Genomic DNA, 24,082 nt, shown 5'->3' with positions numbered 1-24,082 from the left:
GTGACGTCATGATGACGTCACGGCGCACGCGTCGTGCCCCTCCCCCAGGGGGGTGCCTCTGAGCTGTCGCCGCCCCACTGCGAAAGTATGCCCCACTGCGAAAGTATTATTTCGCTACTGTTTTGTATATACGTGGTGGGAAGCAAAATAGAAATGAGAGAACCGAAAATGGCTGTACCCCGACCCCACCCACCCTCCAAGCCAGCCAGCCCACCACCTGAAAGAACCCTCAGACGAGAGAGAAATTTCAAATTCCCCCAGATTGTTACATCTGGGGAAATTTTGGAAGTCAAGGGGAAGAAGATAGATTTATTATTTGAAATGGCAATGAAGGAACAACCCAGGAAAAAACAAGAGCCGGCCAAAGACTTTCCAGCCCCACCACAAAAGCCAAAAAAGAAACAGGATCCCTCTGTTTGGGAAAGGCTGTCGAAGCCAAAAAGGAGATTCCTTCCAACGGAAGAAAAAAAAAATAACAACAACAAACAAGAAACAATGTGAAGATCGAACCCGTCCCCTCCTTCCCCTCCGGTTATGTCCTTTCCTTCCTGCCCCCCCTTCCCCGGTAATTCCGTCCCCCCCACTGTGTTCTGGATTGATTTCACGATAAACACAGGGGCGTCGCTAGGGGGGTGCGGTGGGGGCGGTACGTCCCTGGGCGGCAGGCGTGACAAGTGGCGGGTGGGGGTGACAAGCGGCGGCCCCTCCCGCCACTCCCCATGCAACGCCGGTCACCCTGGGAGCAGCAGCGCTGCACGGACGGGGTGCTCCCTCAGCCGTGCGCTGTTGCTCCCGGGGCGACGGAGCGAGCGGCGGCGCGTGGGGGTGACAAGCGGCAGCCCCTCCTGCCATTCCCATGCACTGCCACTCCCTCCGTCACCCAAGGAGCAACAGCGCACGTCACCCAAGGAGCAACAGCTCGCTCACTCGCCCCGGGAGCAGCAGCGCACGGCTGAGGGAGTACCCCGTCCGTGCAGCGCTGCTGCTCCCGGGGTGACCAGCCGTGCGTGGGGAGTGGCGGGAGGGGCTGCCGCTTGTCACCCCCATGTGCCGCCACTCGCTCCGTCCCCCCGGGAGCAGCAGCGCACGGTGTGTGCGGTGCTGCTGCTCCCGGGGCAACGGAGCGAACGGCGGCGCGTGGGGGTGACAAGCAGCAGCCCCTCCCACCATTCCCACGCGCTGCCGCTCCCTCCGTCACCCTGGCGCACTCTGTCGTCGGACCGCCGCTTCCACAGCCTCCTTTTGAGCCGCAGAGCTTAAAAGCGGGCTCTTCGGCTTAAAAGGGGGCTGCAGAAGCGGTGCCCGCACTCCCGGAAACGCCCTGGGATGTGATGTCACGACGCCCCACCCCCGGGGCGTTTCCTTTGCCGCCCCGGGTACCGCGGAGCCTTACTCCGCCACTGGATAAACATTATATTGATCCACATTTTTCCAGAAGGTCAACCAAGCAGTCTTTCTATACTGATCAATTAACAAGTGCTTCTAGACATGATTAAACCACACCACAGTAATCATGTGGAATAAGAAAGTATTTAACTTTGGTCCAATTTTATTATGAATGATATTAAGAAACAGAAACTGAGTTGGCATGTGCCATCTTTAACTTACCCAAAGTGAGATTTAAATAACCTAGTAATGTATGTCTTGTATATAAAACAACATTATTTCTGTTTTTTTTATTTTTACTACCAGTGTTTATCTTATAACAGTTACTCAGAACAGTTATTGTTGAAGTGTACTTAGTTATGCACAGAAGAATGGTCTTTGGAAATAAATAGTGGGAAAGAAATAGTGTGTCTGAAGATATATTGAAAAGCAGAATCATCCATCCATATTTTGGGCACAATTCAACCAAAGTGGAGTTCTTTGCAAAGTTCCATTGATTTCAAAAGAAGAGAATTAGTAAATCATGCTCCCATCTCCCCATCACTTGGCATTTCATCAGCAAACTAAAAATAAAATTCCACCTACTAAATTTCAAATTATAATGCAATTTAAATAACACAACCAAGAAATTCATTGGTTTTCAGTTCTGCAATCTCTACTAGTAAAACAAGAAAATAGGGTTACAGTTAAATGGTAAACTTGCCAAAAGAGCTCTTGACTTCATTGTTTCCAGTGGCAGAAATTAACAAGTGAAAAGCATGTTGCATAATTCAGATGATCCACATGAACATGTTAAGTTTGAAACTTCAGGAATCATAATTTTATATCAAAATGTAGTTCATTAGGCGGTATCCAAATATTACCAGTTCGGAATATAGTTAATGAAAGGAGACTTAAAGTATATGTCTCCTTGCATTGTTTTCAGCTTTGAAAGTGCTTTAACTTGAAGATTTGCTGAGAGTGCTCGCAGATCGGCGCAGCTTCCCAGAGAGCTTGTTTTTTGTGGCACTTGACAGTGTTGGTGGCATCTGCTCTGTTGGTTCTGTCCCTACAGATGCGGCAAGATCAGCACTCAGACTTGTAGTGAGACAGCCTAAAAATAAGGAAAATCCTATTAGAATAGAAAGGGTTTAAAAAACAACATAGGTACATTTCACTGGTTGAGAGCAATGCAAGAAGCATAATCCTTAGAGAGGTCCAAGGAATCCACGAAGAAACCACACAATACTTGCAAATGGCCAACTTATCTTCTTGGGCTTTCCTGCACTCCAGGATCCAGCTTTTCTCTTTACAGGAAAGGGCAGGGATGTCCCATGGCACAAGACCAGCCTGCACTGACACTGTCCCTATCATCAGGATGATGGGGTGCTTGCTGCTAAGCTCCAAGAGTGGAATTCAACATAATGCTAAAGAGATCATTCCATCAGCTCAATAATATCTGCTTGCTGAACAGAGCAGTCTCCCCTTTCCTCCCCTGCACAATGCTATGGGGGTTCACCTGACCTACCAGAGTGGTTTTGAGGGTGGTGCCAGGGGTCTCCTTCATTCTCCTCTTGGAATACAGTGGTACCTCGGGTTACATACACTTCAGGTTACATACGCTTCAGGTTACAGACTCCGCTAACCCAGAAATAACGCTTCAGGTTAAGAACTTTGCTTCAGGATGAGAACAGAAATCGCGTGGCGGCGGCAGAAGGCCCCCTTAGCTAAAGTGGTGCTTCAGGTTAAGAACAGTTTCAGGTTTAGAACGGACCTCCGGAACGAATTAAAAGTACGTAACCCGAGGTACCACTGTAGAGGCTTCCTTCTGCAGGCTTCCTTTATTCCCTTCTTGTATCAAGCCTGTGGCATGGTTGGCCAAATCCAGTAGCTCTGGCTACTGAACAGTGCACTGACATTTTGCTGCAAACCCTCTCATGAGGACTGCAAATCATTGTCAGGGAAATCCAAAATCTGGCTGTGGTGTTGTAATGATTAAAATGCATCTTGTATTATTTAAACACGCTTCTAGTAAGTTGCCAACCCTAATAAAGCAGAAAAACAATGGCCAACTTGTGTATTTGGCAACCTACAGCCTTTATGCTTATGAGATATTAATTCTTTACTACATAGAATGCTTTAAAAACACATATCCTTGTAGTAAACCACTTGTTCTTAATATTAACTCTTAACTTTTAAATGTTTAAGCTGTTGGGAAACTAAAGCTTTTTGCAGAAGAAATCTAGCCTTGAGAAAGCAGTTCAAGCCCTAGTAACCACATGGCAACAGCATAACAGAAATGATACATTTGTGTGTGTGATTTTGAATATCTTTTGCTTACAGTGGCTAGAAAGCAAATAAGTGAGGCTGGGGCTAGTGGATGTGAGGTGTGAAGATGCAAGCAATCTGGGCTATGCTATTTTGCTTTGCAATATTGTGGCATTCTGGATCCTGAGGGATAGGACTTTGCTCCATCCTTTATAAAGGTAGTTCTCTCTCAGGGCGATGTTGGAGAAGGCTACACAGCAAAACTCAAACAGGCAGCATCTCCTCTCACATCTCACCCTTTTCCTATTTTTCCTTGTGGGCTGGGGTTTTTAGTGCAGTAGGGTTAGTCTGCTTAGGCAGGGTAATTCTTTCACTCCAGTTTCTCTTTCCCTTTCCCCAATTTTCCTTTCTCCCATCAGGGAGAAGATGCCCTAGCTGTGTAAAACTAACTTAGGAAATAAAGCTTTTAAACTTCCATTGTGGGGCTGGTTATTTCTCCACATATTCCAATGCAAAGATAGACCTCAGTTGTGGTTGTTTGTTACATTTCCCTGCCAAGAAAGATCCTGGCTATGTGTCTCAGGGCTCATCACCTGGGCACACACAGCAAGGTTGTTGTTTCAAAATTATAATCTAGCTCTAATTCCCAAACTAGGTTGTAATATTGATGTTCCTTGTGCAGAGACTGTGCTGTTAGATTGTTTTTTTCTTGTTTCAAAGCCACTGAAAAAGAACTAGGGTAGGCACCTGTATAAAATGTATTGTCTGCTTTAAGCTGCTAACAAGTAGGGCGATGAATTTTTTGCTGCTGCCACATGATGCAATTCCTAGATGATCAGCATGCACACAGATCCATATAACAAAGGCAACATAACCAATGGAAGTGTTTCGGTGAAGAGGTTGGCCATGTCTATGTAATCTTTTATGTCTACACAAGTTGTACACTAATTCTGTTAAAGTAGTAAGCTGATGCCCTTTGAACTGATGCTTGTGCAAGCTGAAATTCAGAAAAATGTAAAAAACAATACAGGTGCCCTGGAGACAGCCACAACATAAGCCTCCTGGCTTTCAGTCTTATTTCAACATTAGAAGTTCAAGGTGTCCACTGTATAATTCACATGGTACCCTGACTTGGAATGCAAAACAAGCTCTTTCCACTGACTAATCTTTCAAAATGTAATGAAGTTCAAGTTGTGAGACAGTTGGAAGACAAATGTAATAATGTAAACTTGTGTTTAAGGCTGGTCATTCTTTTTCATCCCGTGAATATTTTGAAGTGCCTTCTTCAAGGAATTTAATTAAAGACCCCATCCTCAAATCCCCTCCCCACATTTCATTTCAGAACTTTGTGTGACACTCTGATTCCTTGAAAGTCTTAAGACAATTTCTGTTTAAAATTACCTGCAAGGATTTCACTGCACCTTCTGAATTTTAGCCATATAGCCTTTTGGAGGATGACTGCCTGGGAACTTACACAAAATGGCAATATATAAACTTAAATATTTTTCTTAAGCTCCAAGTCAGTCATCCTCCAAAGGCCCATGTGACTTATATTCAGAACTTGCAGTGAAATCCTATGCCTGTTTACTCAGCAGTATATTCCCCCCTGTGCTCAAGAGGGCTTAGTCTCTAATAAGTATGTTTAGATTGCATCCTAAATCTCATCTTATCTCACTGAAAAGAGAAGCAGCAACTTCTGCTCAACTCAAAAGACAGAACACATTTAAGGAGGGTTCATATTATGTACGCAGGAGAGGGTAAGCATGCAACTTCTGTACTTAGTTCCCTGGCACAATTATAATCAATGCTCCAAGGAACATTAAAATGCATGCTGCAATCGAGCACAGTTGTTGCTTCTGTGGCTTTGACAAGTCCCAGGAGACTTATGCAAATGCAAATGCCATTTCATCACCTCTCTCCTAGTAAAGAGCTTTTAAACAACGTTGTCCATCTCCTGCAACTCTCTCACATAAATATTTTTATTAATACTGAGTCAAACTCTTACATAGCAATTCCACTGAGAATGAAGAGGCAAAGCAATAATCCCATCAATAGCAGATAACACTTTTGTGTAGGAGCCTAAAAGCCTCCAAACTCCGCACCCCCATTTACAGGAACAGATGAATGCAGCATTATATGTGTTGAAAATTAACGTTTTCAACTTTGTATAATTTTTCATCTTGATGGAACGCCAGGATGACTCACAGCCCAACGACTTGATCTGTTTATATGACAGCACACTTCTCATGTGCTTTATCATCATGCCAGTTTACTACAAGAGGCGGCTTGGGATGAGATAACAGAAAGATCTTTGGACAGTGGGTCTGCCATAATGGTGTCACACAATTGGGCAATAGTTACAGTAGTGGCTATTTATCATAAGGAAAAATAAAAACAAACATGATATCATTCAACAGTCAGAATACGTAGATAGCCAAGTATTTCATTTTTGGGATGAAAACTGTGACCCAACCAACTGCATACAGATCATATGGAACCTTAAGTATTTTTGAACTCTTGGTGAAATATTAAAATGGGACCAACTGAGTTTGTTCCTGGTATGAGCTTTCGTGTGCATGCACACTTCTTCAGATCTGAAGAAGTGTGCATGCACACGAAAGCTCATACCAGGAACAAACTCAGTTGGTCTCTAAGGTGCTACTAGAAAGAATTTTCGATTTTGTTTTGACTATGGCAGACCAACACACCCACCTGTAACTGTTATTAAAATGGGCTTGCTCTTAGCTTGACATTCCCAAGGCATGTTTTCCTCACACCATTTCCATATATCTGTTTGAAGCCAACTAGAAACACTCTCCCTCGTGCTGTGGCCCTAGTTAACCTCTAGTTAACCCATGCTGACAGGTAGCTTAAGGCCTGCTCACTCTGGCGATTTTCCTAGGAGAGGTCCCATGTAAAGTAAGTGCCACTCACACTAAGCTCCAGACACAGTACTTGTCTAGTACTCCGTTTCAGGGTTTGGTTTCAGGAAACAGAAGGCCAAAACAAAAATGATGGTGATACACAATTAGTACAGTCATACCTCTGGTTACGATAGGTGTGGGTTGCGTTCAGCACGGGTTACGAATGCGCCAAACCTGGAAGTACCGGAACGGGTTACTTCCGGCTTCAGCGCGTCATGCATGTGCAGAAGCGCTAAATTGCACTTTGTGCATGCGCAGAAGCGCAGAATCGTGTCACGCACATGCACAGATTCGGTGCTTCATGTTACGTGTTGCTCATGTTGCAAACGGGGCTCCGGAATGGATCCCGTTTGCAACCAGAGGTACCACTGTAATTGTAGAAATTCTGTTTTAAAAAGAAAGTAAATAGTGGGCAGGGCAGTGTGGGAGGGATCCAGATAGAGACGTGATGGAGTTAAAGGGTTAAAAATGGCTGCCAGTGGATCAGTGATAAAGCACCCTAGTTTGTGTGCTCAGGTTGGTAAGATTTTAACCAGTCCCCAGGAGCAGAGCCATTCTCAGTCAATAGAAGTGCTGCAGTTTTCATTAGCGAAGACTGGATTCTTGGGAAGGATTCCATTTCTAGTCAATGTATTCATGAGTAAGCATCACCAAACTACTCAAAAGGTGCCAGAGACAACAGAAAGCATTATCAGGTGCTGCTTTTCTTATCATACTACTCATTGTGAGAAGACAGCCAAAATTCTCCCTTCCATGCAAAAGCATAGGAACCCAGCCTGCATGCCATCTGCTAGCTGGAAAGATGTACTTTCATAGAATGGTTTGTGCTAATGTGACTGTGAATGGGTTCCTAATATTTCCATGTATGCGCCTGTCCCTCTGTCATACCTTTTCATGCTGTCTATCCTGAGATGACTCACAATGTGCATTTATCCTACAAAGATGTGCTTTCAAGCTGCAACGGGTAATACTATACTACTACTACTACTACTGCTGCTGCTGCTGGTGTTTATACCCTGCTCATTAAAAACTTGCTGATACAGGGCTGCCTTCAGATATCTTCTAAAGGTTATGAAGTTCTTTATATCCTTGACATCTGAAGGGTGTTCCACAGAGAGGGTGCCACTACCGAGAAGGCCTTGGTACCAATTCTTTCCCTTTCAAAAACCTTTTCTAGTCAATTATCCTTTCCCATGTCCTGCAAGGCAACAAACTGCTAGCTTTTTTCAGTTTGGTGTGTGTGAACTTTGGAGTGTTCAGCATGTTTGGGGGCAAAACAAAAGGAGGATAATGTCCTGGAGGCATCACTGAAAACAAGGATTAAAGGCTACTGGAGTATGAACACTAGACGCTTAACAATGAGAGGCAATTCTGTAAGGAAAGGGACAGCTGCCTTACACCAAGACAGACCTGTTGGTCCACCTAGCTCAGTACTGTCTACACGGGGGGGGGGGGGGGGTCCAGCAAACTTTTTCAGCAGGGGGCCGGTCCACTGTCCCTCAGACCTTGTGGGGGGCCGGACTATATTTTGAAAAAAATATATGAACGAATTCCTATGCCCCACAAATAACGCAGAGATGCATTTTAAATAAAAGGACACATTCTACTCACGTAAAAACACGCTGATTCCCAGATCAAAAACAGTTAATTGGCAGGACTCCTTACTGAACTCCCTGTCTCTGCTCTGCCAAACAAACTGTTTCTCAAGGATGCTGCTCCACTATTGGCCAGCCTGGAGCATCAATCAGCCGGCTTTGGAGGGTAGGGCGAGCTCAACTTCCTAAGCAGCTAGCAAGTTGAGGTGTGCACAAGCCAAGAATGTTTGGGTGAGCACACAAACGCCAATTTTTATTTTTATGTCTTAAAAAATTGGACAAATTGGGAGCCAAACAGGGCAAAATGGGGTAGGAGACTCTGCGCCCCCCAAACGGGACTGCCCTGTATTTTAAGGTATGGGTTAGTTAGAATACACTTTTTTCACTGCAGCTTTTTTGTTTGTTTCTGTTTTTATCTACTTTTAAAGTTTATTCCATAAGATTTATATACTACTTACTTTTATCCAACACATTTTGTAATATCTCGTGGGAGAAACTGACGCAAGTCTACTAGTAAGCCAAGGAGAGCCGTTGGCTGTTCGGAGGACAATATATCAGCAGTTCTGTAGTTTTTCTGCAGCTTTTATTTATTTATGAGGCCCACTTCACAGAAGTCAGGTTTGGAACATAGTTTTTGCCTCAGGAGCAGCTCAGGTTTGGAGCAAGTCATTAAAGGAAGATAAATTCAAGTAGCTTAGGCAATTTTAATACCTTATAACATGGTTCAGCTAATTTTTCACCTAGGAGTTTGTTTCGAGCCTTTTAAGCATGTATATATTCATACATTATACTTAAATAATGAAAGTAAAAAAGTTTAAGGCAAGCAAAACACAGGTTGGATATGCAAATATTTTTGTGCAAAATATGTAGATACAGTGAGGGGGGAAAGTATTTGATCCCCTGCTAAATTTGCACGTTTACCCTCTGATGAAGAAATAACCAGTCCATAATGTTAATGGTAGGTTTATTGTAGCTGTGAGAGACAGAATAACAACGGGAAAACCCCCAGAAACCCAGAAGACAAAAGTCAGAGATTGATGTGCATTATAATGAGTAAAATAAGTATTTGATCCCCTGTCAACCAGCCAGATGTCAGGCTACCAGGTATCCTCACTGTATGTACCGAGCTGAGATTAGAGGCACCTGTTGTAAGGGAGAGGTCTTACCTGTAATCCCAGCTCGTTATAGTACCTGTAGAAAAGACACCTGTCGACAGAAGCAATCAATCCAGTAGATTCCAAAGTAGCCACCATGACCAAGACCAAAGAGCTGTCCAAGGATGTCAGGGACAAGATGTAGACCTGCACAAGGCTGGACTGGGCTACAAGACTATTGCCAAGCAGCTTGGTGAGAAGGTGACAACAGTTGGTGCAATAATTCACAAATGGAAGAAACACAAAATAACTGCCAACCTCCCTCGGTCTGGGGCTCCATGCAAGATCTCATCTTGTGGAGTTGCAATGATCAGGAGAATGGTGATGAAGCAGCCCAGAACTACACGGGGGGAACTTGTCAATGATCTCAGGGCAGCTGGGACCATAGTCACCATGAAAACAGTTGGTAACACACTACGCCGTGAAGGACTGAGATCTTGCAGAGCCCGCAAGGTCCCCTTGCTCAAGACACCACATGTACAGGCCCGTCTGCTGTTTGCCAATGGACATCTGAGTGACCCAGAGGAGAACTGGGTGAAAAGTGTTGTGGTCAGATAAGACCAAAATCGAGCTCTTTGGCATCAACTCACCGTGTTTGGAGGAGGAGGAATGCTGCCTATGACCCCAAGAACACCATCCCCACCGTCAAACATGGAGGGGGACATATTATGCTTTGGGGGTGTTTTTCTGCTAAGGGGACAGGACACCTTCACTGCATTGAAGGGACGATGGACAGGACCATGTATCGTCAAACCTTGGGTGGGCACCTCCTTCGCTCAGCCAGGGGCATTGAAAATGGGTTGAGGATGGGTATTCCAGCATGACAATGACCCAAAACACACGGTCAAGGCAACAAAGGAGTGGCTCAAGAAGAAGCACATTAAGGTCCTGGAGTGGCCTGGCCAGTCTCCAGACCTTAATCCCATCAAAAATCTGTGGAGGGAGCTGAAGGTTTGAGTAGCTGCACATCAGCCTTGAAATCTTACTGACTTGGAGAGGATCTGCAAAGAGGAGTGGAACAAAATACCTCCTGAGATGTGTGCAAACCTGGTGGCCACCTACAAGAAACGTCAGACCTCTGTAATTGACAACAAGGGTTTTGCCACCAAGTACTAAGACATCTTTTGCAAAGGGATCAAATACTTATTTCACTCATTATATAATACACATCAATCTCTGACTTCTGTCTTCTGGATTTCTGGAGGTTTTCCTGTTGTTATTCTGGCTCTCACAGCTACAATAAAAACCTACCATTAAAATTATGGACTGGTCATTTCCTCATCAGAGGGCAAATGGGCAAATTTAGCAGGGGATCAAATACTTGTTCCCCTCACTGTATTTGTAGAACTGAGAAGGTGCTTTGGTTTTTCCTTGGGGAGGAAAAAAAGGGAGGGTGCAATGTTTTACATTCCTGAAGCCAAGCAGAGTGACAGATGGTCAAAATAGCACAATTTTCCTCAAATGAGTAAGTTCAAGTAACAGTCATGCAATCACACAACAAGAGCACTCCTGTGCATATGAAAAGCTGTACAGTGCAAACAGGCAAGCATGTGCAGGAAAGGGCAGCTGCAACTTGTAATCACTTGCACAACATTCCACCAGCCTTTCAAAGTTGCACATTCCTTCAGTCAAACCTTTCTTCTGCCAAGTGCTTAACTATGCAACCAGTCTCATTGCTCCCCTTAAACAGGTCTTGATTGATGGGGAGAAAACAGCTGCACAATGAGCAAATAACTGTAAAAGATAAAGTCTTTTATAAAAATATTATAATTATTCCACCTGCAAGCCATCTGGCACAAATTTGACTTGAGTCTGCTTCTCCCCAGAAGGACGGAACTTTATTCATATTCCAGTTCACTTTAGAGAAAGAAACAGAGCAGCCCCTCAGCCTCAGCAAAATAGTGTATTAACATAAAAGTTTCAGTGAGAAAGTGCTCAGTACAAAGCCCATGTATGCCTTCATCTCAATCAACAGAAAGCATCTCTACAATTCTATGCTCTAAAAAGAACACATTGGCAAGAAGGTATTTTACAACACAGCTCACCCTCTGAGAATAATAAAATGCACAACCTGACTCAAAAACGTAGTCCTAGGAAGCAATAGCTGCCGATTTCACTGGAACTACTTCCAAATAATGTGTTTAAGATCAAAGAATAAATGAGTTAAATTTGTATTACTAATGAACACATATTCCCCTTTGATACACAAATGCTTTGCTTCCCTTAGGGATATCAGTTAAGCGCCAGAGCTTACAAAAAGATAATCTAACCCTGAAAAGTGTTTCAGCTGATGTATGATTGCAGTGAGGAATCATCCATTAACCTGATGAGCTGGCCGTTTGACAGGTTATTCTTTAAGCCTCCTTATTTATTGGGGAGCTAGCTTTGTAAGAGTTAATTCAGCGCCTCAGCAACCCAGCCAGCCCCTGAGCCTATGCAGCCAGCAACGCTCTGCTGCTGGGCAGCTTCCTTCCTTTTCAGCACTGCACTGGAAATTACCCAAACAAGCAGAACCAAGCAGACTGCAAAGGTCACACCTGGCGTGTGGCCAGCTCCGAAACCGCACCCCCAATTGCCAGGTTCAGGGCAGCCTGTGTTTTCCTTCCTTTGTTTCTTTTTTCCTCCCCCAGCTGTTCCATTCATAGGCCCAAGCTCAGCAATCTGCCCTTCCCAGAAAAAGAGCCCCTTATTAAGCTGAGCTAACTCAAAGGGCCAGCACAGCACGTGCCGCTCCTTATCTGCACCATCTCAAGATCCTATTCCATGGTGCTTAGGCAACAAAAAAAGTAAATGGACCTAACTCCCATTGGCTCCCCTGCAGCAATTCAAACAGAAGTGCAAAGCAACAAAGACATTTTCCACCATGGCAGGTGTTGGTGTCAGATTCCGCCTGAAGCAAGCAGGAGCAGAAGAAAGAAAGGGGGGGGGGGGGTTTCCACTGAAGCTTAGACATGCAGGGGCAAAGAGAGCTGGATATGGGATTCTTAGTATTGCTGCTTGGGGTGGGGGGATATGAAGGGTCCCTTGTTGCTAGTGCAGCACCCAGTGAAAAAGGAAGAGACCAACCCAAATAAATGAGAGATGTTTCAGTTTTATACAAGCAACAGAAAGAATCTGGTTAGTAAATTGAGCATGACGCCATGTGAGCAACCTCTTACCTTTCTCAATTACTGTAATGAGATCTTTACATATTTTAATCTAAAGGGAAAGAACACAAAATCATGTAAATATGGGAACAGAGCACCTGCTGCTCTAATGACAGCCTTGTACACATTACTTACACAGTTATTAATGGGAAAAAACACAAGTTGTGAGAACTATACTTTCAGCGCCTATCATTTGGAAATGGAACTAATGAACATTAGGACTATTACGGAGTGAGAGGTAGGTGGTAAATTACTTCCACAGACAGATCCCACCACTGCTGGTTGAAAAACAATGAGGCAGAAAATTATGATAGGAGAGATTTAAAAAGCCATTCCTTTCCTTCACAATATATGTATTATTTGCATATTCCTGCATCACATAAATTATATTACACACAAAAATATTCCACCATTTGACACTAATCAATTTTACATCCTCTATCAGCTTGGGTCTTTGCCAGGCAGCTATAAGGAACTTCATGCTAAATAGTCTAGTTATCAAACACAGACTTACATTTCAAGGAAAAACTATACATAGAATCATTAGCTTTCCATTTTCATACAATTCCAAAAAACAGAGTAAAAAGTATTTTATGTACCAGCATACACAGCCTCATTTATGTGCAAAAGTGTAGCAATTCCCTAATTTTGTGCTTTCAAGGGTTAAGGATGTGTTTGATTGGTGAGATGCTGACTAGGCAATGGCAAATTCTGTTTGATTTCATTATATCCAGCATCCTCATCTTATTGGGCCATAGACAAACCAGTTAAATTTGGCAACTAGGGAGAAATAGCGTTGAAAAAAGTCATATATTTCATCCACAAAGCTTTTGTTTAACCCAAATACTTGCCTCTAGAGATTTGTGATGGGATTTTTGCTCTCAACACAAACCAGTATGTAAAGATGAATAAGCCCATGGGTTAATTCATAACTGCTTTTTCCTAATCTTGATTTTAATTTGTTTTAGAATACATGATTATAAGGTGCACCAAGTATATCTTCTGTTGGAGCCAGAAGCTGGGACATAAAGCAGGGGGAGGGGGTAAAAAAGGAAATAGAAAAGTAGGCAATAATAACAACACAAAAAGTAGCACAACCTCTTCCACTATATGTAAACTGATTGGGCAGCTGCCACCTGCAATTGCACTTAACTCTCTATAGAAAGGAGCTCCGTATTGAAAAACTAAGACACTGACTACTTTCTACACTCCACCTGCTGGAAGCACTTTGAGGAATTAAAAAAAGAAACTAGTTTGTTTTTTTAATACCCCGCCCAACTGGCTGGGTTGCCCCAGCCACTCTGGGTGGCTTCCAACACATATAAAAACATAATAAAACACCAAACATTAATAGTAACAATCTGATCTAATATAAAAAGTCACAATAAATTTAAAATAAACAGCATATTAAACAATGCAACATTCAACAATCCATAAGAATATAATAGTAAACAGTAAAATTAAACACCACCAAATAATAATTGAACAGTTTACATTTGCCCCCTCCACTATGTTTTGGGGGATTTTCTGAGGGCAGGAGGTGCATGGGGGGAAGATAAGGAGGGGAAAACACCATTGCTGACAGGACTGGTTAGGTGAAACACAACCCAGATTTTTAATGTTTCTGTAAACTGTCCAAAGAACCTATGGGTGGTATTGTTGGTATCCATCTGTCTCAAGAGACAATGGAGTGTGTCTCTGGGGGTGAGGTCAAAGTGACCTCCCTGGGGTGCAAGCCTGGGCAGTGTGTATGGACGTCCTGGGCTGCCCAGGAAAGCAGAGCAGTATGTTTGGCACCAGCTTGGCTGCTGAAATTGCCAGAAGGAGGCATACAAGGCACCACCCAAACATCTCCCAATTTGTGTAGGGTTTATTCCTTAGCCTTTTCTTCTCCCAAAGATATCCAACAAGGCAGCAAAGGTTTATGATCAGAGTTTTCCTTCTCCTAGATTTGGCTCCCTTCCCAGGTTGATGAGCCCCATCTGCCCATCACTTCTCTCTGCAGCATGTGCAGAAGCCACCTTCTTGAACGTTGGACCCACAATTGGCCTTCTCCCCTCAATCCACTGGAGCCTGTCTTCACATGCAGGGTAAATCCCTAACTCATGGAGGGTTTGAGACCCATCAGCTACCCTCACTTGGTTTAGCTAGCCAGCCAAAGCTGTTTCCCAGGGTGTGGCTGCTGTCACATGCTGACAGCTTCTAGGAACCACAGATGAGAGTGGAGTACAGGGTGGGGACTAAAGGTGGACAAACTACCCCAGAAGGAGCATGGAGTGTTCCCCACCAGAGGAACTACTCCTCCCCTAACACTCCATACAACCCTTGGATGGTATACAAATGGAATAAATAAACAAAATAATAAACACTCCTTCATTCCATGGCACAGGGACATAGATCATGCTATGGAATCATGGTACTAGAATGAATAAAGCACTAAGAAAAGTGCAGGCTTTTTATTGCTGGGAAAGACCCAAATACATTTTTTCCTCTCTGAGCAGCTGCTTCTTGGTCCTTTAGAAGTCATAATTCTGTTTGTAATCAGTCTGTTGCCATAGAAATGAATGTGATAACATACATCCAGCTTTATGGACCCAGAAGATGGATAAGAATCACCATGGGGAGGTGATAGTATCTGATTGAACTGAATCAATTGAACTGGAGGAAAACAACTTTGCCTTTTATCTGGTTAAGTAAATATATTTTCTCCACTGAACCACTGAATTTGCTCCTACATATACAATAGGCTTTTTCAAAAGATGCAACCAATATATTATATCTGCAGCTAAATAATTTGGTTGTGGTGACTTTTGATAGGATATCCATAATACTCTGGCTTTGTTACATGGTGGAAAACATGACCCTGGAAGTATCAAGCAGTTGCAACAAAAATATTGGCTTGGATTGGTAGTCAAAGCAAAGATTGATGGCAGGATACTTAACAGAGCAGATTTCTACCCCCTTCTTACTTTAATACAGTGGTACCTCGGGCTACAGACGCTTCAGGTTACAGACTCCGCTAACCCAGAAATAGTACCTCGGGTTAAGAACTTTGCTTCAGGGTGAGAACAGAAATTGCGCAGCGGCAGCGCAGTGGGAGTGGGAGGCCCCATTAGCTAAAGTGGTACCAAAGGTTAAGAATGGTTTCATGTTAAGAACGGACCTCCAGAACGAATTAAGTTCTTAACCTGAGGTACCACTGTAATGTCCCCCCCCCCCAAATACATAGAATAAGAACATGGGGTGGATTCCCTTAATTGCACAATGAAGCTTATTCCCCTCTCCTTCTCTCACACCTCCTGAAATCGTTTCAGGCGGGGGGCATTCAGAAGAACCCACAGAACATTGTTGGGGAGGAGAGGGGTGGTTCCATCTGGCCAGCTGCAATGCTTGTACAGACAGAACGTGTCTAATAGCCCAGAGTTCCATTGCACCCATGCATATGAATACTCTGAAGACTAAACTGCCTGTGGGATGTCATAACTTCATGGATGGAATTTAGTTCAGACTGTCTTAAAAAGTTATGGGTGCCTTCAAACATCACACAATGGTCCTTCTCCTGCCTCTTCACTCCTTGCAGCACATCTTCCTTCCCCAATTCAGCACCAGAAAGTCCCCCGTGCCTCCTCTTACTTGCCTCTTCTCTAAGCTAAAAAGACCCAAATGTTGCAACCTTATCTCAAAAGGGAGTTGATTCAGTCCCATGAACATTTTTGTTGTGCTTTTCCAACTCTACAATATCCTTTTTAAAGGGAGGTGACCAGAACTGAACAGAGATTTGTATAATGGCAGCTTTATTTTCAATTCCTTCCTGAATGATCCCTAGCATGGGATTCACAATTTTTACAACATTGGATCGAGTTCTTCATTTATTTAGTTATTTATGGTAAGATTTGTACCCCCATCCTTAAGTATGAATACTATCAGGGTTTCTTAACAAGAAAAAAACAGTAGATGTACACTCAGAATGTCATGCAATGGAGGAAAAAAAAAAGGTTTTTGCCTGTCACCAAACAGATACCAAAGTCTGCACCAATGAACTTTCTGGGTGGACTCCATAACCAAAGGACCTTTTTTCTTGGTGCCCCTGCTATCAGATATTAAATGGGTGGCAACTAGTAAAGGCTTTGAACAAAGATGTCACGGATCAGGCAGGCACATACAGAAGGAGCTGGTTCTGGAGGTACTCGGATTCTTACGTAAAATTGTGCCCAGGAACAGACTGGTAGCCAGTGAAGATTTTTCAAACCTGACTGAATTGGTTTCAAAGTTGTCCCCGGTTAGCAGTCTAGCAAAAGCATTCTGAACTAAGCAAAAATTCCAGAAAGTCTTCAAGGGCATCCTCATAGTAATCTATTCTACACATAGTAGTAATCTCTTCTGGGTGTAGCTCAGATACCTCTGTACAGTGGCGGAGAGTGCCCCGCGGGCGCCTGGGACAGGTGCCTGGGGCAGGTGGGTGCATGCTGCACCGTGGGGGCAGGAAACACCGCCGGAGCAACTGTGACCTTGGGTTCCCTCCACCTGGAGGGCGGCTGAGAGGGATCCGGTGGGCGGGCGGGCCCTGCCCTGTGCTACTTTTGTGGGAAGTGCTGGGCTTGCAGGGCACCTGGTTTGCTGTGTCCCTCTCAGGTGCCCTCCAGCTGGAGGACAGCTGGAAGGGATGTGGCAGCTCAAGTGCCCTGTGAGCCCAGCACTGCCCGCTTGTGGTGCCAGCATGGGGCTGGCATGTGCCTGTTGTATCCTTCTCGGCCACCAGAGGGTGGCTGGGGGGACGTAGGCGTTCGGGTGCCCTGTGAGTCCAGCCCTGTGCTGCTTTTGCGAGTGGCGCTGGGCTTTCAGGGCACCTGAGCTGCTGTGCTTGTCTTGGGTGCCCTCCAACTGGAGGGCGGTTAAGAAGGACGCAGTGGCTCACAATGCTCTCTGCCCTTCCAAAAACTGTGCCCGGGGCGACGGCTTCCCCAGCCCTTCCCACACTATGCCTCTGTACAGGAGAAACCACATTTGGCAAACCAGACCAAGCTGCTGGGACTTTCTGCATTCTACTCTGGCATCCAGCAATAAAGCTGCAGTCCCAATCTGCAGATCTGCTCTTTCTGGGGGAATACATCCCCTGACTAAATACCACCATCAAATCTAAGTCAGCTATCTTGTTTGGACTTAACTTCAATTTATTGGCCATCATCTTGCTTAACACTGATCCCAGGTACTTCTAAAACCTCACGAGAATAATGAAAAATGAGAAGTAAGCAAATGGAAAAGCTCTTGCACATGTGGTAACTCCTTGTGCAAATATAGTACCTGCCTACCACTATCTCAACATTTGCATGGGGTGCTTGAAGCCCCTCTCTAAGCATAAAACTTAGAATCCTTCTCTATGATATAATCCTAATGGAGAGATGGGATTTATGAATAGACCCCGCTGCAAATTTTGAGATAACACACTTGCATGGGAAGACTGCACCATGCCATAAACAACACATTTGAGTTGGCACATTGGCTGCTTGCAGGGATGGGGGAGAAATTTGATTCAGTTTACATTTAAAACTGAGTTTTTCAAATTTATACTTTCCAAAACAATATGAGAACAAAAAACACACCTATCCTTCAACATCCACACTTATCTAAATTTTGTGATGCAGTTTTCCAACCAATGTTTATAAAAATGCATATAAAAGGATGAGATGTACATAAAAATAAAAATAATATTTAATTATTTTGGTTCCATGGAGAATTGCTCTTACAGAATAAAGACTGAGTGTTGTGACCTCTGCTTTTCTGGATGGCCAGTAGAGGGAACTGCCTTTGGAACAGTGTTTCTGTGTATTTTGTAAAACAGCTATAGAGGATATTGTTCACATTATATTACCTCTATATAAGGTTCCCCATGAAAAATATTTGAGTTTAGCCACAGAAAGAATTTTACTACATCATGCGAGTTTCTGTGTTTTTTGCTGTTACCTTGTGTTTCTCTATTTGTGTTGGTAGAAATTACTGGTAAGAGCCAGATTTGTGGCACAATTCTGAATGTCTTTTTACTACCACCACCACCACCACTACTACTAATGAAAATAGCATAAAAATGCATTATATAGTAGAAATTGCTTGCAAAAATGTGCACACTTCTCAAAAATGCATACAAAAATGTGTTTATTAGGAGAAATTCTCATGAAAATGGTGCAATTAAAATTAAATAAATCGCAAATTGCTGCAGAAATGTGAACTGAATTTAATGTTGGAAAAATGACAAACAGGGAGAATGAAATTAATGCCTAGCTTCTTGTGTAAGAATATACCTTCCAGCTTTAGGAAGACCTGATCCTTCAAGCATTTAACTCTATGCTCTTTTTACAAGGTAACCTCCATGCATAGGCTAAATCCAGGTGAGCCAATGTGGTGCCCTCCGTGCTGGCTAGGGCTGATGGGAGCTGGTTTCCAACAACATCTGAAGGGCACCATGTTGGCTACATGTAGAACTAAATGCATGGAAGGGGAATGGCACCTGCTGGCCCCATACCTGAGCTCTAAAAAGTGGAACTTACACAGCTGCCTATGGGAGAGCCTATGCATAGACAGACTTCCTTTCAGATGCCATGGCATCCAACACCAGGAGCAGGGCCAGTGGGCACATTATCACTCCCCATCAACATGCTTAGTTTATACAAAGAGCTGATGTTGGGAAACAAGTGATTCTGAATGTATTGTAGTACAGGCAGCCCCCCCCCCCCTTTTACATGGGGATTTACGTTCCGAGGCACAGCGGGGGGTGGGCAGTGAAATTGCATATAATTCTAAAAGCCAGAAAACACCTCATTCTGCCCCACCCCTCTCTTTTAGTGACGTTTCAGTGACCTCTTTACGAAATTTCCAGGTCACTTCCAGGTTTGGCACAATATACATGGTCGCACGCATACTGAACACGTGTAAACGAGGGGCTGTCTGTATTATATGTTTTGTTCACGTAATATTATGCTTGCATTTTTATAGAATTTGGTTTTCTGTATCATTCAGTAGCTGAATTACTGGGTGGTGGAGGGGGAGACAGACCCATTAACTATTGATACGGAAGCCATGGGGCACAAATTGCCTACTTTGGAGGAGTCAGAAGATGAAATTGTATTTTTCATTAAGGGCCTCCTTACCTTTCCCCATAATTTGAGCGTTGTTTGGTAGCAATCAACAAAGCAGCAGGGAAGCCTCCAGAATATCACTATTTTTCAGGTCAGATTCAAGCATATATTTCTGCATCTAAAGTGGATTAAATAATTATATTGCCCTAACTCAATAAATCGACTTTTAAACAAAATCTGGATTTTTTGCAGTTTGGAAAGTGATGGAGAAATGTGTTGAAAAGTGTGGACTGAACAAATGACTTATAGAAATACCTGTACACACATCAAATCAGGATAAAGGCTGGACAAATGCTCATTGTAGTATAACTGACCCATATAGAAATCAGAATGAATGCGGAATAACCTCTACATAAGCTTTGTGCTAGCGAATCAGGATGAATGCTAAATAAATAGGTTTTCTGGAAGGGCAACAAATGTATCATCCAAAACGAGCAGTCAGTATTGCACCTAGCCTACAAGCCTAAAAGCAGCCATTTTATTAGGAGAAAGCTTATTTAGATTGATAAACTGTGCTGTGAAAAAACACTATCAAATTATTCAGTCAGCTTGAAGCTGCACGAGCTAAATTAACACCTGCTTGGTTAAGAGTACAGCTGAGAGAAGGGGAAAAAACTTAGAATTTAAATTAATTACAAACTCCAACAACAATATTTAGAAACGGCAATATTCCTTTAAAACAAATGACGTTTGCCGTGCTATAATTAAGTATCCAAAGAATAGAGCTAATTATTATGTAGGATATACTTAAATAAGTATGTTTTGCTTTAATGTGTTAGAAATAGGGGAATAAATCTTTTATCATGTTAAAGCAAAAACAACCTAGCAGTCTGGGCAGTCAAATTTGCATTTAACATAAGTCTTCATGAACGTTGTATGTGATATCCATAGATCCACAAAACAACTATGCTATTCAATTATGCTGTAATAGTAAACGTTATTTATCAGCAAATTACAGTGAATTCCACAGTTTCTTCTTAAGTTTGGTGACAGCAGTCAGAGCGTGTATCTTGCTTCTGCAACTGGCAAAAGAGTTGCATTAGCTTTATTTTCTCTGAGCATTATTCTTTATTTTTCAAATCATTAGCATGCACGTGAATGACCTCATGATGAACAGATGCACTTGGATATGACTGTGATTAGATCAGTCTTCTCAGCAGTCAAGTGTGCCCATTTCAGTTAACCCTCTGAAAGACCAACTATAATTTACATATTAAAAATGTGGTTTTGGATATGGCTTTTCAGAAGCCACATAACTTTGGCACATGAATTTTAGGTTAAAATGTTCTATTATGTAGCTCTGCATCAAGTTATTTCAGGAGTAGCCAACGTTGTGCCTTGCCGTGCTATATTGTTATCCCTTCACCCTAAGGTACCAGGGTGGGGCAGGTTACAACAATGTGAAATACAATATTAAACACAGTATACAGCAACTTACAATCACAAAAATAGGGTGGGTTCTAAAAAAATACACCTCAGGTGCCAAAGGTTGGCTTAAAGAGGTGTATCTTTGGCACACACCAAAAACAGTATAGTGAAGTTGCCAGACGCCTCTGAGAAGAGGGAGTTCCACTTCCGAGGGCTACCAGAGAATGATGCCCTCTTCCCTGAGCTTCTGAAGGCAGGGGAACTACAAAGAGGGCCTCCTCTGCTGATCTTAAGACCGGAGAGGGTCTGTAGGGAAGGATATCTTTCAGATATTTGAGGCCTGAGACTTAAGAGTTTTAAACATGAACATGAGCACCTTGAATTAGGCCCTGAAACAAACTGGAAACCACTGCTGTTGTTTTAAATCCTTCAGACCATGTGGTGGGCCAGACTATATTTTTTTTGGGGGGGGGGAAATGAATGAATTCCCATGCCCCACAAATAATCTAGAGATGCATTTTAAATAAAAGGACACATTCTACTCATGTAAAAACACACTGATTCCCAGACCGTCCACGGGCCGGATTGAGAAGGCCGGATCCGGCCCATGGGCCTTAGGTTGCCTACCCCTGTTTTAAAACATGGTTCATATGTTATCTAAATGGAACCCCAGCCAGTATTCTGGTGGCTGCATTTTGGACCTGCTCATTTTCAAGGGCAGCCCCACATACAGCGCACTGCAAAAATCCAATCTAACCGGAGCATGGAGCACAGTTGCAAAGTCATTCCCGTCCAAAAGGGGCTATAGATGGCAGACCTGATGTAGCTGGAAAAAGGCACTGCTGAGCCTCCAGGAGCATCTATATCCAGAACAGGCTGTCCCACCATCTTGCAGACAAGAAAACTCAGAAAACAGAACCCCTGTGTCTTTTCAACATTCAGCTTCAATTTATTGGCCTATATGCAGCCCATCGCCTGATCCAAACACCAGCCTAATACCTCAACCACTTCTTCCAATTCAGATAGAAGAGAGATATGGAGTCTGGTGTCATCTGCATCTTGACAACACTTCAATCTGGATTACAATCCAGATATTGTTGGATTACATTCAGCATCCCCGACAACTGGACATACTTAGATTACCAACTCCATCCACTCCAGGTAACAACATCTGGTTACTGTTGAGTTATTTGAACTTTTATGGAACATTGTTTCTGGTTACTAAGGCTTACCACAACTACACAATTATGCATGTGTGTATTAGCTGTTATAGTACAAATACTGTTTTTTACTATGGGAGCTAAACCCAGTGGGCTGGGCAGAATAGAGTGGTACCATTACTTCCGTTGATGCAGTCTCGAATTGCATTATCCTTTTTAGTATTCCCTTTGCGCTGCTCTGCTAACTCATATTTAGCATATAGTCAACTAACTGGGTGAAATATAAAAACACTAAAATCATGTATCATAGAGAAACTTTTATGCATCTTCTACATAATACATGTGCATTTTAAGTTATCCTCATGTTTTCTGACACAAGTGGGTTCCACCATGCTGTTTACGTATATATTTAGCCAGTGGTGGAGTCTGTCCAAACACCACCCAGGGCCAGGGGCGGGGCATGTCCCAAGGGGGCGGGGTGCAGAAGGAGCCTCGCATTTTCACTCGTGCGCCCACAGCCTCTCCTCCCCCTCCCAGGAGGAGCTGCAGCTAGGAGCATTTTGCCCACAGCCTCTCTCCGCCCCACGTTGTATTTAGCCCACCAAGCACTGAACACTCTTACAAAATAAAGTTAAATGAAGGCACACATATGGATTAGAATTTTATAGGATTAAATTTAACTGCTCAACTGAATTTCTTCATTATACTTTCAGAACTTGGGTTCAGAAAAAAAGCTTATGACTTCTGTTATAAAATAGCTTCTTATCTAGATGCAGCTAAATTTCTGCATTTGAACACCCCCTTTTTAATACTCTACTGCTCTAGAAACCCTGAGATTTAGAATCTGGTTATGATTTAGGATCTGCATATCTAAACGATCCTCTAATGCCATAGGAATCCACCTGAATATTGAAGTCATTGTCAATCCTGTGTTCTCCAACTCTGCCTTTGGAGATGAGAAATGGCAGCTGGGGAAACTGGCCTTTTCAGTGGTGCATCCCATTTCTGGAATTTGTTCCCTAACAAGGTTCATGCAGAGCCAAATCCTTATGTGTTTCTGGTGCCAGACTTCTAATCTTCTTTAAATCTGTTTAATGCTGCTGGCTTGTGCTGCTATTTTAGTTATCTTTTTATAACATTGTTGCAAGTTGTTGTAAATATAAATTGCAAGTTGTTGTAAAGTTTTGATTTGGTGGGATATTAAACATTTAAGGCTTTTAAAAAAGTTAAATGCACAAAAATGGACAGTAGTAGTGCTGGATCAATGATTTTCTAACTAGTGTAGGCAGTTGAGCCTCACTCCATAAGGACCAGCTACTTAAACCTCAGAATGGCAAAAGGGAATTACTGTATACAAAACACACAGGTGTTATTTAACATCTTGTATTAATCTGAAGCAGGATACAAGACTGGTTCTTAGTTCACTGACCCCAATGAATCTACTTTTATTATTTCACAATGTCCAATACATACTAGAATTACACAAAGGTAGCTATGATAAGTGAATTAAAATAGGTGATTAAAAAAAAATCAGAGCTTTTTATTATTTTCAATTTGTGTAACCAGCTAAATTTCTTGATAATATCCAAATTAATATAAGAATTATACTTTTATGCAACAAATGACACAATTTTGTCTCAAGAGTATTTGTGTGTGTGGTTTATTTCATAGCTGCTCCACATTTTTAATAAAGAAAATATTAATCAAAGCTTTACTTATAAGCTTTTCTAATGTTGTTTAGTATTCCAGTTCAACAAAGATCAATAGAGGCCATTCCTGTCTCTTGACGCCTCTCCAGGAAGCAGAGGTGTGATTATGTAAATAGCACGGGTTCCTCTTTGCTTCTGCCAGCTTGCTTATCTGCAAAGCCTTCTGCCTGCTGCTATTGGCGACCAGTACAAGTACACGCAAATACCTCTTATCTCTTAACAAAGCTCGAAAAGCTCAAGGACTGAAGCCAGTAATGTTAAAC

At 42.9% G+C, this 24,082-nt stretch overlaps 1 protein-coding gene across 3 annotated transcripts in view; it reads right to left on the bottom strand.

The window, feature by feature from the left end:
- Positions 1–1,657: 1,657 nt before the first annotated feature.
- The window catches only part of RALGAPA2 (Ral GTPase activating protein catalytic subunit alpha 2), a 175,859-nt gene continuing 153,434 nt past the window's right edge, over positions 1,658–24,082 (bottom strand). For 2 of the 3 annotated variants that reach the window (XM_033154123.1, XM_033154121.1), the window contains one exon: positions 1,658–2,479. In XM_033154123.1, coding sequence (XP_033010014.1) covers positions 2,325–2,479 — 155 coding nt within the window. In that variant the 3' untranslated portion in view covers positions 1,658–2,324. Of the gene's footprint in view, positions 2,480–12,464; positions 12,505–24,082 lie in introns of all 3 variants that reach the window. The other variant, XM_033154122.1, reaches the window with a different exon arrangement.

The sequence above is a fragment of the Lacerta agilis genome, chromosome 7 (genome assembly GCF_009819535.1).
Source record: "Lacerta agilis isolate rLacAgi1 chromosome 7, rLacAgi1.pri, whole genome shotgun sequence".
In the NCBI taxonomy this organism is placed as follows: domain Eukaryota; kingdom Metazoa; phylum Chordata; class Lepidosauria; order Squamata; family Lacertidae; genus Lacerta; species Lacerta agilis.
The sequence above is the reverse complement of the archived record's forward strand: the minus strand, read 5'-3'. Positions and strand labels throughout refer to the sequence as shown.